This window comes from Ictalurus punctatus, chromosome 20 (genome assembly GCF_001660625.3).
Source record: "Ictalurus punctatus breed USDA103 chromosome 20, Coco_2.0, whole genome shotgun sequence".
NCBI lineage: Eukaryota > Metazoa > Chordata > Actinopteri > Siluriformes > Ictaluridae > Ictalurus > Ictalurus punctatus.
Window position 1 is genome coordinate 2,611,071 of NC_030435.2, and position 16,677 is coordinate 2,627,747.

Below are 16,677 nucleotides of genomic sequence, written 5' to 3' on the forward strand. Positions count from 1 at the left end.
CCATTTTGGGGACTGTGGTGGTGTCAGTTTCCGAAGCAGCACCTTCCTTAACCAGCGCTGAACAGCAACAGAATAGCGTTCTTTACCAGGATTCTACCATCCAACCCGTTTTTTTCGTTTTGTTATTGTTGTTTGAGATCTGTGGATTCCTCACAGCTTGTGGATCGGATGAGTGTGCGGCGGCGGGTGGGGGGGTGTTTTTTTTGCGGCGTAATGTTTTTTTGTCTGCGTGTGAAAAGGCGTTCTCTCGCCGAGGCTGCGATGAGCGCGGCGGCTTTGCTACGTTAGAACCGCTGCAACTGACAGCCAGTGTGTGTGTGTGTGTGTGTGTGTGCACTTCACTCCAAGATGGCCGCTTGGTGCTTAACGCTGGTTTTTTGCTGATCCGCTCTCAAGTTTCTTCGTGTACTTTAAAGAAAAAAAAAAAAAAAGCGACTGGTGAGCGACTCTCGGAGCAGAGCAGGTAGGTTCTGTGCGTGAATGCGGACTTTATAACGCGTTGTAAGACCTTCTGTTGCACACCGTCACAATGTTGCGTCCTGTGTGTAGATCTCTCGTAGCCTGCATGGGGGGGTGTGGGGGGGTGTTATGGGGACGCGTGTATATCTGTCATAGGTGATTGAGTAGTGTGTGTCATTAGGAAATGTGCGTGATTCACTCGAAGTTGTTTGTCGTTCACGCGCTTTGTGCGTGTTGCATCGACTTTGCAAGTCGAATCGCTCAGAAAAGGAAAAAAAAAAAACAAAAAGAAAAAAAAAAACAACCGCAAGCGCCATGAGTCACGCACCCGCTCCACTTCATATCATTTGTTATTGGCAAAATATGAAACAAGTCTTGTTTGAGCGTATACAGACGTGTTGTCTGGACGGTGTAGATTTTCAGAAATTCGACATAACCGTGTTCTGCTGTCTCAATCCGATTTTATTAACTTAACTTCACACGGTGGTCCTTCTTCTTCTTCTTCTTCTTCTTCTTCTTCTGCTTCTTCTTCTTCTTCTTCTTCTTCTTCATCTTCTTCTTCTTCTTCTTCTTCTTCTGTTAGGCCTGCGACGTATTATAGTCGAAATAAAGAATTACTGTCGCATTTGCCTCTCGAACGGTTTTAATAACTGTGTAATGAAACGGATGTTTGTCGCAAATTGAAGTTATGTGCCTGGACGCCTCAGATTTGCCTTGAACACCAAACTGAGATAAGCCGTGTTCAGATTCTCCCAAGTTCATTTAGAGATATCATTCATAAATAAATAAATAAATAAATAAATAAATAAGCAAACTAACTTGTTCCGGACCAGCACTTTTCAACATACAATTAAACATAAATTTAGTAATGAAGTTTCAGTCTAGAAATGAAACGGCGAGTGAAAGAACAGAGTCTGAGAGCTGTAAGATCTTCCATACCTTGGGACAGGTGAAAGTGAAGTCATGGAATGAGTTTAAAAGCAGGTATTGACGCAGGTTTATTAACTATTACATGTGTATAAATATATAAAATAGGATCTACATAATATCCATTTTCAGATTATTTCAGCAGATCCACCAGTCTATTCCCGTGTCTCATATATTATATATATATATATATATATATATATATATATATATATATATATATATATATATATATATATATATACACACACACATACATATATATATACATACATATAAATATGTGTGTGTGTATATATATATATATATATATATATATATATATATATATATATATATATATATATATATAGAGAGAGAGAGAGAGAGAGAGAGAGAGAGAGAGAGAGAGACTAAGTGTTGCTATATACCTACTACCCTTCTTTATCCTTCACCTCCCTTAGGAAAGATGTTCAGTACAAGGATAGATATGTATCTGTAATCTGTAAGAACTTTAATGTGACATCTGACTGATTCCTGACAACTTAAGCTCAAACCTGCACAATCTTCCTTGCTTCCAGCAGTTTAGGTGAGATTACAAATCCATGGCAAAAGCTGCGAAATGAATGACAAGCAATTAGCGTCAGATGTGATGATGATGATGATGATGAGCATACAGTAATAAGGCCATGAGGTCAGAGAAAGTTTTTCAGCTGGATATTTAGGGTTAAGTCTGAGATTTAGGGTACAGATTTAGGCAGTGAGGTAGCTAGGCTATATGAAAATTTGACATGATGAGGAGGAAGAAGAACATCTGATGTTTGACGAGTTTCCTTAATCAAGGCAATACAAGGCAGTGGGGACAAAATAAAACAGTGGTGAAAATAAAGGACGCGGCTCTCGAATGTTCTCGTTATTATTGTAGTATATGAATATTCAGGAGTATAAGGAATATTTTTCTTTATACCCTACACCAATTTTCGGCTTTGTCTTTCCTGCTGAATAATCTAACGGGACTCGAGGTTCGGGCTAAATTAACGGCACGTGATATATTGGGCTACTTTTTTTCTTTCTTTCTTTCTTTCATTTCTTTTTTGTTTGTTTGTTTTAAAATAAGATGTGATGGATAGCGTAGAGATCCGGTCCTCAAAGACACGCGGCGTGATCACGGTGAAAGCTCCCGGGCTTCCTCCTTCCGATTCGGAGGAAACGACAAGGAAGGCGGGGTGCTTATTGACGCGCGCGCTATACCTTTCTTTTAAAAACCCTTTCTACAACTATCCTAGTAAGGGCTCGGATGTCAGGACAGACGTAGACGGAGACCGAAAAATGGACCGACGCGCATTTTTTTTAGGTATAGAAATATAGAAGCTAAACAATGGCGCTCGGCTCGTGCCGAGACCGTGTGGCAAAATGGCAGCCGAGGTAGCGCCTTTCAGTCTGAAACATATGCTGCATCAGAAGGGGAGAAGTGAAGCATGGTGTAGTTCACTGCGCCTTATTAATGGTCATGTGTCATAAACTGATGGACCGGTGAATCCGCACGGCTCTGCACCGACTGGCAAGGTGCCAACTATAGGCTAAGCGGTCGCCATGGCAACACCGAGTCTCGGTAACCCGTAGTCTTCCTCATCCACGTAGAAATCACGGTGCGTTCTCTTTCTTTCTTCTTTTTCTCTCTCTCTCTCTCTCTCTCTCTCTCTCCTGACCCACACTCTTTAACTGGTCTTAACGTCTGACCATATAGCTATACGTGGTGTATTTGTTTAGCCCCAAACCTACATCTGGTCCAAACCGCAAAAAAAAAAAAAAAAAAAAATGTGGCAAATTTCAACACCGCAAGTCTCGCGCGGTCGGTTAGTCGACCTAGTGACACGCATGACTGATCCCTAACACCGTCTTTGCACCACAGTACAATCCGAGCTGGCATTTCTCCACCCTAACAAACACCGCGTATGTACAGACTGTCCAGAACACCTAGAGCTTACGGAATCAGTAAAACCCGACGTGTCGTACTGCTTTAGGAAAACAATCAACAATACAGTGGTGTGGTGCGGCCAGATGTGGAGCGTTTCATTCCTCTAGAGCATACCGCAATCACCTGATTACAATCGTTGTTTATTAAAATAACACGTTTTTTAAAAAATAAAAAAAATTAAAAAATGAAAACATTTTTAGTTACGTGCTTTTAAAAATGCATTTATAATTAGGCCTACATTTAATATTCTGCGAGACAAATTAGTTCCTGTCATCGCGTTCCAGCAGCTGTAAACAGTCGTTCCGTCACTAGCCTCCCTTTTTGTCTCCAGTGAAGTTAATAAGACAAACAATCAAACAAACAAACAAACAAACAAAAACACAGCTTGTCATGAAGACTTGTAGGCCTAAATAATGTTAAATAAACATCTCCTTACAAAAGATGAAGCATATAAACAATTAGTCATTTTGCTTGCTTAAAAAAAACCAGTACGTTTAATAAATAAATAAATAAACAAATAAGGTTGTTATTAGGTCCAAATATTTAATGTGCACCACTATCAGACTTCTGACCAATCAGAATAGTATTAACTTCCTAACACTGGAACTAATCAAGGTTTTAAGGGGGAAAAATTTATTGGAACTGTATGGTGGTTTCACACACACACACACACACACACACACACACACACACACACACACACACTGATAAACAATGTTTAAATTCTCACAAATTTATTCTTGCTGTAATACCGGTACGCTAAAACAGCAAATATAAGCGGTGTACAAAACTGTTACGTCCAGGGTGTGTGATTTAATATTTTTTTTAATTAAGGCTCATTCGAGAAATAGAAAGGATGGTGTAAAGTGTAGTTTACCTTCATAAACATATGACCTTTGAAGATCCATGAAGTAAAATGCAAACCTGAGGAAACAGGAGACAGGTCTAGGATGAAGCAATTCTCATTGTGATTCTGGTTCTTCATCTCCTTTAGGAAAGATCCACAAAATTCTAACAGGAGAGCTGTAACCTGTCACTTTTTAAAAAAAAAAATTTATTTCAACATCCAAAGTTCATTCTTGACCTGCTTTGTTTTGTGGAAACGTGCACATCCCACACATGGTAGGCTACTTATGACGTCATAACGCATTTCCCAGTAATTAAAAGCTCATGATTTAGGCTATTTATTTGCAACCTGAGATAATTCCAGCAGCACAGCGCGTTAATGAAATCAGATCACAGCTTCACACACAGGCCTGTTTGTTAGTCTGTAATCTGTCATTCATGTTCACTGCAGCTTTCATACTTTAATCACATTTACGAGTTTTTTTTATTTTTATTTACATTGGACGATAAATTCCTATTTGGTGCACTCTGAAAGCTCAGGAGCAAACCTACCTATTTATCTGTCGCCATGTGGTCTAATTCATTCTACCAGTTCAGGCACAAAAAGTCCTATATAAACATAATTATTACAAACTAACAGAGTTATCAGTGCCAGATCACGAAAAAGGAGGCCTACAAAGCGAAACCACCTCCATAAACAGGTTGTATAAAACTGCATATTAATTAGCAGTAGCATACCTCTGGGTAAAATGTTTAATTTTCAATGCAAAATAAATAAATAAATAAAAAATGTGTAAAACTTTACAGTAGCCTGTCGTTTGTTTTTGTTTTGCAGATCAGTGATAAGCTGGTACTGGCAACAAACTATATCTGTGGACAGGCTGTAAAATAATAAATAATTTTAAATCACAGTTCTCACCTGCATGAAGCATGCACCTCATATCGGGGTATATTTTCCCCCTGATTGATTAGGCAAATTCATGCATTTTGTGATTCAGTTTAAAAGAACTTTTTAAAAAAAGAAGAAAAAAGTTGTACTGTAGCCCAGGCATGATGTACATATTATATTGCTCAGTTCTTCTCCAGGTTATCTTTTTTTTTTTTTTTTTTGCTCATGCATTTGCTCATGCACCATCTTAGCAAACTTGTAAAAATGTAAAACACCCTGTACATATGAGAAAATGTCTGTAATTAGTCACAGAGTAACGTACAGACATGTCAGTGGGAGTGGAAGCTCTTACACCGCAAAAACGCAGCATTTGGCCAAAGAGTGAAAATCTGATCTTATCTGGAGAGGTGCATAGGCCAACATTTTTATCATCAAGCTTTGGTAAATCAGACGGATTTAAAATAGACGGATTTATTCTGCATGCCAGGGTCCAGGGTCCAGGACAGCTTTCCTGGAGTAGCCTATATATGTGATGGTATATATATATATATATATATATATATATATATGAACCGGTCGGGCTATAGGTCATACTCCAGAAAATACTCTTTTGGGAGGTTTTAAAATAATGTTTAAGAACATGCATAGCATAGTGATATGTTTGTGAATAAAGTACTAAACATTTTAGGATGCTTGGAAGAAGTGCATACAAGTCAAAGACACTCATGTCATTAAGTGCGCTTTTTTTGGGGGGGCGGGGCGGGGGGGGGGTTGGGTTACAAAAATACTAATAAAAAATAAATAACAGCTTGCAAGAAACAATCAAAACTGTTGTTACTTAAACACGTGACTTCGTTTCACGTGTCTGCTTCGTGCTTTTTATATCCGCCAGGTGCGCGAGCCTCATGACGATGCACCGAACCACGCGGATAAAGATCACGGAGCTGAACCCGCATCTGATGTGCGTGTTATGCGGCGGCTACTTTATCGACGCCACCACCATCGTTGAGTGTCTTCATTCGTGTAAGTACATTAACTACATCACCAAGACACCTGTGTGTGTGTGTGTGTGTGTGTGTGTACTGATCGTCTTTTTTCTTGATCGTTTTTCTTCACAGTCTGTAAAATGTGCATCGTGCGGTATTTAGAGACCAGTAAATACTGTCCCATATGTGACGTGCAAGTTCACAAAACCAAACCACTGCTCAATATCAGGTACGACTTTCTCTTTATATAATAAACAGATCATATACACATTGTTTATATGTGACTTTACATGATATTAAGCCGTGTAATTAAGCTCCAGTTGTATAATTGCGTGTACTGCGCATGCTCAGAGGTGTGTCAATTGCATGTAGATGCTGCTGCCTTGACATGGGGGGGGTTCTTTACTTGGAAATTTGAAATGTCGTGTCAGAGGTTAGAAACATTATTTTATGCATACACCTTCACAAATTAGACAAGTGAACCAATCTGTATTTGTGACCGGGATGGGAGATTTACGGCGTCTTTACAGAATTTAGTACATGCCCCTATCTGGAGTGACTTACAGAAGGGCGTTGATGTCTCTATCAAAACACTTCCTTATGGTAGTTCAGTAGGTCCGAGACTACAAGTAGCGTCAGTCCCTCAGAAACCCTGCCGGGGAGGTTTTATACATACCTTTTGTACGTAGCTATATTTTATCTGGAAAGATGCACACGGTGTATGTTTAGCTTAAAGGTTTAAAGGTTCATGAGTGGTCCTTGCTGTCCAATCATGTACCTTTTAAATTATTTAAGGTATAAATAAATGAGCTACAGAAGATGTACTCGTAATGGTAGCATCACAGCGACAATTAAGGATAAGTAAGTTATTCATTCTGGACCACAGAATCGCCTCGTGTGGTGTTTATGACCTGAATTAACACCGTAGATGGTACTCCAACCCTGTGGTGATACCTGTTTGGACAAAAACTTTAGTATTTAGCTTAGTGTTTAAACTAACATTTACGCATAATTTTATGCATAATTCCAGGTCGGATAAAACCCTCCAGGACATCGTGTACAAGCTGGTGCCTGGTCTGTTTAAAAGTAAGTGTCTAAGATTTTGTAAAATAAATAAATAAATACATACATACATAAATAAATAAATAAATTAAAAAACAAAAAACAGTGCTAAAGGGGAAGAATAATAGCCTAGCACATACTAGTTAGCATGTGTTTTCTCAGCAGTGTGTATTATTGTATGCTTTAAGCCACAGGTTCCTAACCCTGGCCCTGGAGACCCTTCTGTCCAGCACATCTGAGTGTTTTCACTGCTCTGTACAGCTCATTCAACTAATCAGTTCTTGCTGAGTTGATATGGGTGTGTTAGAGTGGGACATGGGGATCTCCAGGACCAGGGGTGGGAACCCTAAGTAAGTAATGGCACCAGTTCAAGAGATGCAGAGCTTGTATTTCTTCTGTGTTGTTATTCTGATGTACTGATCTAACATTTGTCCCTCAGATGAAATGAAACGAAGAAGAGATTTTTATGCAGCACATCCATCTGTTGATGGTAAAAGCATTTTTTTTTAATGAGTAATAAAAATGAATAATAAAATCCCCTTTTGAGTCAGTGAAAAGTGAGATGAATTGTGTTTTTCCCCAGCTGCTAACGGATCGAATGAAGATCGGGGAGAGGTGGCTGACGAGGACAAGAGAATCATTGCTGACGATGAGATCATTAGTCTCTCGATTGAGTTTTATGACCAGAACAGGTAGGTCCAGTTCAACAACCTCTTTGTGGCTTCTCATTGTCTTTAGCAGTCTGAGATCTACCAGTTACAAATTTAGAGCATTTCTGGGAGGTCGGGATTTGGATTAATCATGCTGTATTTAAAAAAAAAAAATATATATATATATATAAAATAAATTCACATATAATGTATTGTTTCCTTAATTACTATCAGACTTGGAAGTGTTGATGGGGAAGACAAAGAACCTACAAAAGAGGTAACGAGTTCTCAAATTTCTCAAACATACAAATAATAATTGAACAGTTTATTTGACCATATTTGGGGTTTTTGTCATTTATAAATGACATAAGCACGCAATAGAAACATTCAACCAGTAAAATTCAGCAAGTCCTATGAATGATTAAATTCATAATCCTCTCATGTCCTCAGACGAATGTAAAGCGATATTTGCAATGCCCGGCTGCTATGACAGTGATGCATCTCAGAAAATTTCTCCGAAGTAAAATGGATATTCCGTGTACCTTCCAGGCAAGTTCTCCTTAAACAATGCAGACTGTTATTTTTGTACTGTTCTGAATACTTGCAATTGCTATGACTTCCTGAAGCCTTGCTTTAACACGCTGATAATGACCCAGAATGACATATGATGAATTTCAACTAAATAAAACACAATTTAAGCATGACAGGGACTTTTTTTTTTGGCACTTTCAGATTGAGGTCATGTATGAAGACGAGCCTCTGAAGGATTATTACACATTAATGGACATTGCCTATATTTACACCTGGAGGCGGGTAAGAGGAATACTTTACTCCTTTGCTATGCTCTGGTCCTACTCACTTTTAATAGTCGTGTTATTCTGTCTATTATTCTAGTCCTAAACACTAAATGAGAGCAGGTTCAGACTACGGAAACGACGAAGTTTCAATATTTAATTCTGTGCACGACCGACTAGAAGGTTGTGTGTTCGACACTCATCTGTGCTTGGATTAGATTTGGCCTTACACGTAAATCAGTTCGGTTCACCTTTTACTTTAATCCAAATTTAGCTTTATCTATGTCCCTTCAGGCTAATACTATAAATCTGTCACCACTCACAGAAGATAAGAATCTGGGCCAGTATTTTACCACCCAGAAAATCCGACTTAATCTGCTTGTCGTTTTTGCAGAACGGTCCGCTGCCTCTGAAGTACAGGGTTCGTCCCAGTTGTAAGAAGCTGAAGCTGAGCAGCGCACCGAGCTGTGAGACAGCGGGTCGAAAACCTGAAACGGAGAGCGATTCGGGCAGCGAAAAGCTCAGCAGCCCGGTCCTTCGCACTCCTACACCTTCCACTTCCTCCTCTCTCCCAAGTCAGAGCGCTCCAGTGAAATCCTCACAGTCAAGCTTCTCTCATCTCGCACCGGTCAACGGAGTGTCCAACAAAGCCGGACCCAATGGCCAAGTCTCGTTCAGCGGCAAAGCCAGCAAGGGCTCAGTCAATGGCTCCAACTCTCTGGGGTGACAAAAGGACTAAATGGACACGAAATGCTGTCAAAAGAAGAGCTGCAAACTCGGACGCAGGGTTTGTAGGAACTGATGTGAGCGAAAGCGATTCTGTTGGATTTCGTAAGAAAAGCTACAACTGCTAACTCTGTTCCTTATGAGTTAACACATGCAACTTTTTACGACGTTTTGCAATCGGGAGCTGTTTCCCGAAAGACAGTTTCTTCACCGAACCACCTTTTCCTTTTGTATTATGTATGTTTAAGTATGTATGTTTAAGTATGACTTCCTATGTTACTGTTAATTACTAAGCTTTCATTGGTTGAATAAAACATCATGAAGTATATTTTGTGCATGAAGAACCCAGGACGAACTCCCAGGAATCTTCTGTTGTGTAAACTCCAAATCATTCACGTAGGTTAGGGCACCAGTGTGTAGACGCTGATTTTCTTTTCTTTTAACAGGAAGCCACGTTAAACAAGTCATGAACAGCTGGTCATTCAGACAGTTGATGGTTAGAAAAGTTATTAAGGGCTATTAAGTTCTTATGTTTTAGTTAAGCGTTACGCTCGGTATACTTTCGAAAAAGAAACATGTATCTGAAAAAATAGTGAAGGATCAACTAGAAACTTTTGGATGTTCTTGTTGAAACGAATCGAAATCACAGTTCCTTAGGAACCATTCATGCTTCAGAACGTTCCTCAGATGGTTCTGCTGGTGAGACAACTCGAAGATTTTTAGGAATCATGATGAAGAACGACCACTGAAGAGTCGCTTCCTTGTGAACATTAGACATGACCAGATTAGATTTATTTCTCATGCCTTAGCATATTTGTCTTTTTAGTGTATTTTATTTGATTGTTTTGCCTAAGAGGACATTTCAGTTCATGTCTTTTGTGCTCCAGAACTGTCTAGCTTTCTTGACGATTATTTTTGGTCGACACTTTCAAGCCTATGTATCGTTTTCTGTTATAAAACCTGTATCTGAATAAACATTTTACGGTTTTATTACTCAAATGTCTGATTTTTATTATTATTATTATTTTTTATCTTGCCTGGTGAATAAAAATTAAACAATAACATCGATTTGGCAAGTGTACTAAGGCTACCAAGCTTTTATAACCAAGGGTGCAACATGTAGAGCTGTTGTTTTTGAGGGAGGAAACGACTTAGCATTGAAGCTAATTTTCGGGGAGATATTGTCGGGATGTCTGTAGCATGAATAAACATGTACTTCTCGGTTTTTCCCACTTTATTTTAAGAATTGTGTGGCGCGTTAACTGTTTAGCCGGTGCTTTCCGACGTTTAGCAGCAGCGAGGCTTCCGTAGCAAACCAGCACGCCCCCCTTTTTGACTTTTTGGAAGTTTCCAGTTCATCCCCTGTTTATTAATATGGTTGCGTCCGTAACCAGTCGCGCGCGGAAAAAAAGAGAGAGAGAGAGAGAGAGAGAGAGAGAGAGAAACCCTGAGGGGACATTTTGATAAAACGATAAGCGTCTCATTTGCGCCGAATAAAATACAAATAAAAATAAATCACCGAAGATTGAAAGCCACGACGTTTAATTAACCTCCTATAACCTATAATCGTGTCACGATAGAACGCTTTATATATACATAAATACACAACGCCGCTTTAAGGGCACGAGCACAAGATAAAGTGTTGCTCAATAAGCGCACGCGCGCATATAAACAAACTTATACACTAGCACATACCAAAAAAAAAAAAGCCCATATTTCTTTTCTTTTCTTTTCAATACAAATTATATTGAAATAACCACGTTAGTTAGAAAAGATATATTTTATTCCTGGTACTATATTCTTAAAATGTCCCCCGTTCCTCTCTTATGTTTGTATAGTCCAGATAATGTAGTTAGTTCTTTCTCCTAATAGCAGCCTGTTTTCTGTTATTTTACTATTTTTTTGTTTTGTTGTTTTGAAAATGAGTTTAGTGAAGGCTGGAACGTAACATAAATATACTGTTTCTGGATTTAACAATCAAGTCATTATTCTTCAGAATTAATGCGGGGGGATTTTAATTATTTCTTTATTTTTTGACGTTGAGGTGTAGGCCTAATTAATGAATAAATTAATTAATTAATAAACAAACAGATAAATAAATACTCGGTAATAATTCGTGTTCTGATGTCAAAGTGATCTGGGATAAAATAAATAAATAAATAAAAACAATTCCCAAAAAGCATCGCACAGCATCATGATAATTGTTTAAAGATAGAGAGAGCATCATATTAAACTCTCTCTCTCTTTTTACAGTGCTCTAAGGGAACTGGGAATAGCCTAAAAACTATGAGTTTAAATAAAAACAACAATAATAATAAATGTCGAAAATATAGCCTAGCTACCATGACGTAAACATTCTAAGAGAGAAAGTCTTTTTTATTTAGCCATTCATTATTATTATTATTATTATTATTATTATTATTATTATTATTATTATTATTGTTATTTTACAGGCCTTCATCGGTTTAAAGAGATCAGCTGCATGTAATCTAACTATAGGACCGGTTTTAAGTCGCCTGAGTATGTGCTTAAATATTGAAAATTGTTTAGGAGTGGAATAAAGTGGTGAATATGGCTCGTTTAATAATCCTGTTCTTTACCCATCATCACGCAAGGAATGAAAAGGTTTAAAGATCTGACCTCTACACACTCCAGAGTTTCTACTTTACGATGTTAGCTATATAAAATCATTATTGTTAAAAATCCTTTCGAAATAATGAATGAAAACCAGAACACGCATGTAAAGAAAAAAAAAATGCGCTGAAATAACAATTCGTATGCCTAATTTATCATGTCTTTGAAAAACAAAACAAAAACAAACAAACAAACAACAACAACAAAAAAACAGTAGTGGTATTGAGTGTCTTTGCCATCACAGGTGGTCACTGGTTCAGCTGTAAACAACAACAACAACAACAACAAAAAGAAGAACAAACAACTTACCAAAGTATAGAAATCTCCAGACAGACGGCAGGCTGCTACCCTTAAACTCTTTATTAAACCCAGTGGGTAAATTCTACAAACCGGAAATGAAAATGATTAGATATATGATCGGCAAGACGATTTGAACACCTCTTTGAAGATCAACGCGTAATTAGCATATAAGAGAAAATAATGCCTGCTCTTTTTTTTTTTAAATTAATAATAATAAAAACTTAAGAGCTTACGAACAAAGGTTATAAACAGGGTAACTTTCTAACATCCTACTTTACATAATGTGCTAAATTTAACTGAATTAATTAGCACGTTTAAAACAGAAATAGCTCGTAATACTCTTAAAGCAGAAACTGCTCTATGCAGTAACGCTGTGGGAAAAGACCATCAAGGCCTCACACGGCCTTCCTTGCGCCCTCTGATGGTCATCCACAACACTGCAACATCTAATGTTAAAGCATTTTCCTTCGACTCTGCGTGGAAACAAAAATAATATAACGTATCTCTATTGTAGTTCCTACAAACAGAATTAATTCAGTTTAAATAAAAACCCCAGCATCTGACTCTAAGCCATATTTATTATCAAGGTAAAAAAAAAAAGTTTGACTAATTTATTTCAATGTGCCTCAATAAGGTGACTTAATAATGACTTAAAATAATGAACCCGTGTTTACTCTGTTAACTCTTACCTATTTAAGTTCCAACAGGATGACACTCTCAGTAAGTTTGCTGGCACATAAAGTCAGTGGGAATTAGGAAAGCAGCTCTTCCATTACCTAAACCAGAAAGTGCTAACCTTTCACAGAGCTGGAGAAGACCATAAAGAGACCGAACATAGAGACGAAGACTTGCAGGAGATGAAAAAGTCGAAACGGACAGCAGGAAACCTGAAAAAGTCTTCAGAGGCAAGTGAAATAAAGGTTTACATTTACGCCACATGAATGAGAAATATATTGGACCTTTTTAATGATCCATAATAACGAAATAAAGCTTTTTTTTATTATTATTTATTATTTTTTTTAAAAGAAAGAAATAAACAACAAATGTATGAATGAAGAAAGTAAGTACTGTTGAATCGATCAGTTCAAAGTAGGGTATAAGCTTTGAAAGTTTTTGGATTTATCTTGTGTATTGTTCTTTTATGCATTTTTATTTCCCTGTGCTCTTTCTTTTGTTGTACTCTGTCTGTATATTAAGTTTTTAATTTATTTGACACACCTTTCACGTTATTTAGCAAGTTTTCTGACTGACTGACCGACCGGAATGACTGTTATAGCTGATATAACGTAAGTAATAAGAGGAAACATCTTGTTTCATGGACGTTGCACAACATTAAATGCATTTACAAATGGATAAAAAAAAACAAAAAAAACAATCTTGTTCAATAATAAACATTGTAATCACTCGCGACTTGTGGTATAATCAGAATAAAACACTTCAGGATCTGCAGTTATACGGTAACATTAAATCGATTATTTTTCCAATAACAGCACAAGTCTTTTCTTCCTTTCTCAAACACTGGCTAGGCTTGGACATGTGCAATGTGTAATATTGAAGCAGACATTCAGGTTGAGTAAAGCATCATTTTATTAAGCGATGCTGATGGTCGAGTGCCTCAAAACATTGCACACATACATGGATAAAAAAAACAAAACAAAAAAAAAAACAAACTGCACACGGTCATGACAGGATTAAGAACAGCGATGACAAGCAGGCAGACAGCTCATGGTCATGTCATACTATGTGTCTTTCACAGCAATTTCTTAAAGGGTGCGTCCTTTAATCCCTTCTTCTGTAGGAAATCACACTGGGAGCATTTTCGAATCTTTCCTTTGACGCTTATTTCGATCAGTACAACTGATCTTTTTCGGGAGAGGTTTTGCATTGGAAAACACCTGGGGGGGGGGGGGGGGGGGAGAGCTATCTTTGCCTGTAGCCTACAGTAGTGTATGCGTGTGTGTGAAGATCAAATGTTAGGAACAATATAGATATCAGGCAACGGGGTACGATTAAAAGTCCACACGGAGGTCTGTAGCTTTCAGGATTAAAAAGTTCTGCCTTAAAAATCGAACAGCATGGCTTATAATCGTTCGTTTGTAGCTAAGAAATCAGATTCACTGACAGTAATACACACCGAAGAAAAAAAAAAAAAAAAAAAAAAGACCAGCACTGTACTGTAAATACCTTCAAAAACAAAAACAATCTCTTTCGAAAGCTGCACAACAAACATCTCACGTCAATATCAAACATTGAGACACGATTGCTGGAGTAACTCTGAAGTCGTACATTTAGCGACGTTCAGTCAGGAGATCGTAGATATTTTACACGGATATATTTACACATCACAGGAAAAGCAAAAGCGCCTCAGGATTCCCCCTGAATCACCTGCCCCTTTGTAGAAAATAACATCTGCAAACTTTTGCTTAAAAACCAAACCAAAAAAAACAAACAAACCCAAAACAAAAGAGTCGAATACAAAATGAAACGATTTCCCAGTTTAAAAAGGCACACTCTCGCACAGTGTAAATTGATGATTTCAGATGTGTGGGTTAGTATAAGAACGATATTCTGGAAGAAAGAAAACATATTAAGCTATATCTGCGTTATTATATATGTAATACTAACGTTCAGAGTTACGGGCTTGAGAGGAAGAGAAACACAGACGGCAAGACGTAGAGTTGTAAGATTCATTCGCACAGTTTTTTGCTTTTTTTTTTTTTTAAACAGTGCAGCTATATATGCTAAAAGTTACGCATAAAAATGTCGAAACTATAACAGCATTCCTACTGGGAAAAGAAAGAAAGAAAGAAAAAAGGTAAAAATATCGGCATATTTTTCAATAGAATTGATCAAATAGCAACATAAAACTTTCTCTGAGAATAAAAACATGATAAAGTGTTAATAATAATAATAATAATAATAATAATATTATCTCTAATCCTTCTATGTTCTAATTCACTCTAAACTGACACTTAAAGGAAAAATCCACCCTGATCGCGTTGCATATTAATCTGTATAAATAACATGATTTTCAGCTAGATTTATTTAGTACTTTTATGTTTAGTTTACACTTTTTTTCACTGACATGTTGATATGTTCACTCACGGTTTCCTACATTACCCACAATGCTGTGCTGATAGTCGGTGGGATTTAGCCCCTGCTTCATCTTTACCTAAAGAGACCTTTCCCGGACTATGAGTCTAGCAGTTGCTGTAATATCCTCCCTACTTCTGTGTTGAATTGCTCATTAATATGACGTCGAACTTCGCAGGAAGAATTACGAACGTGTTTTTGTAACTAATGTCAAAATACGTCACGAATATTTCAATATAAACGTATATGAGGTGCGTCAGGGTGGAGGTTTCCTCGAAGCTCTCACTACAGTCTCACTACTATTGCATTACCCTTGAGTCAGCGGTAAAATTGGCATTGTTTGCATAAATGTTTGCGGTTCAGTAGATGTCAGTGGTTCTCGAATCCGGCCGTGAACAGCCGTCTCGAGTTTTCTCTTCCTGATCGAACTAATGAAGAGGTTTAACATTTACTGTGCAGTTCGGATCATACCTCAAACTGTGCTTCGACAGGAGCGCAGAACTCCTGCTCTAGATCATGTGCAAACAACTTTGAGAGGCTTTCTACTCATAAGCTTCTCTACAGACAGCGGTGAATCTAAATAGACTACAAAATCTCATTATTTCTTTATCTAAAGAGCTTCGGAGAAGGTTCAAAACAATCCACGATGGATTTATCGTTTCGAAAGCAGTCATACCGATCTACAAATGCCAGCATTTCCAGCCATAGATGATCATTTGTGCTGTCAATGTGGGATCCCTGACTGAAAAAAACCTTTTCAGGCTGCTTTCACACTTGTCATAAAAACTGCCAGTGCAACATTTCGCGCGTGATCCTACGGGACGCAGCTGCGGGGCGAATATACAGAGATTTACGACGTGCTGACTAGAAAATGTTTCTTTGCCAAATGTTGCAGTTGTACATAAAAATAACTGTGTCTGTGTTTTTGGGATGTTCACCAGGACATGAGGTGACGTCTCACTTTATTTCTGGCTGCACGCAGTCATGTCGCACAAGTCGCAGCTTCTCGTATTTTCTACCTCTAAAGCTTCAGCGAAGGCAAACAACCTCCTCGTCGCCAGAGTTACACCAATCGTTGCGTCATCGGCATTGCTAAGAATAATAAATCTAATCTAGCGAGCATGCTAGGTGACACTAGTTGGGAGCGTTGTCATGGTTACAGGGTGGATAAAGTGTGAAAGCAGCCTTGGTCTAAAACAATGCTTAACCCGGGCTCAGAGAAGTGTCCTTGTCTGAGGACTTCTTGCAGTAAACAAAGACAAAAGTAGAGTAAAAAAGCAGCTCTGAGGTTTCCACATAAACACGTAATCACATCACTCAACATCCCAATCAACGATATCTAATACAGATGTAC

General features: G+C 38.0%; 1 protein-coding gene across 2 annotated transcripts; it reads left to right on the forward strand.

Annotated features, from left to right (window-relative positions):
* bmi1b (bmi1 polycomb ring finger oncogene 1b) lies at positions 1–10,289 on the forward strand. Of its 2 annotated transcripts, none has more exons than XM_017496374.3 (10): positions 1–463; positions 5,971–6,101; positions 6,197–6,293; positions 7,095–7,150; positions 7,566–7,616; positions 7,710–7,818; positions 8,011–8,053; positions 8,227–8,325; positions 8,509–8,589; positions 8,965–10,289. In XM_017496374.3, the coding sequence occupies exons 2-10, from the start codon at positions 5,984–5,986 to the stop codon at positions 9,295–9,297; spliced, it is 987 nt and encodes a 328-aa protein (XP_017351863.1). In that variant the 5' UTR covers positions 1–463; positions 5,971–5,983; the 3' UTR covers positions 9,298–10,289. The 2 variants fall into 2 exon arrangements, with proteins under 2 accessions (XP_017351863.1, XP_017351865.1); XM_017496376.3 differs by lacking the exon at positions 1–463 and adding an exon at positions 1,846–3,014.
* Positions 10,290–16,677: the final 6,388 nt, after the last annotated feature.

Excerpts from the sequence above, each read along its gene's own strand:
- bmi1b (XM_017496374.3), top strand. The coding sequence starts at position 5,984 with ATGACGATGCACCGAACCACGCGGATAAAGATCACGGAGCTGAACCCG. Across the intron at positions 7,617-7,709 it reads AGCACATCCATCTGTTGATG|CTGCTAACGGATCGAATGAA; the intron begins GTAAAAGCATTT and ends GTTTTTCCCCAG. Across the intron at positions 7,819-8,010 it reads GAGTTTTATGACCAGAACAG|ACTTGGAAGTGTTGATGGGG; the intron begins GTAGGTCCAGTT and ends AATTACTATCAG.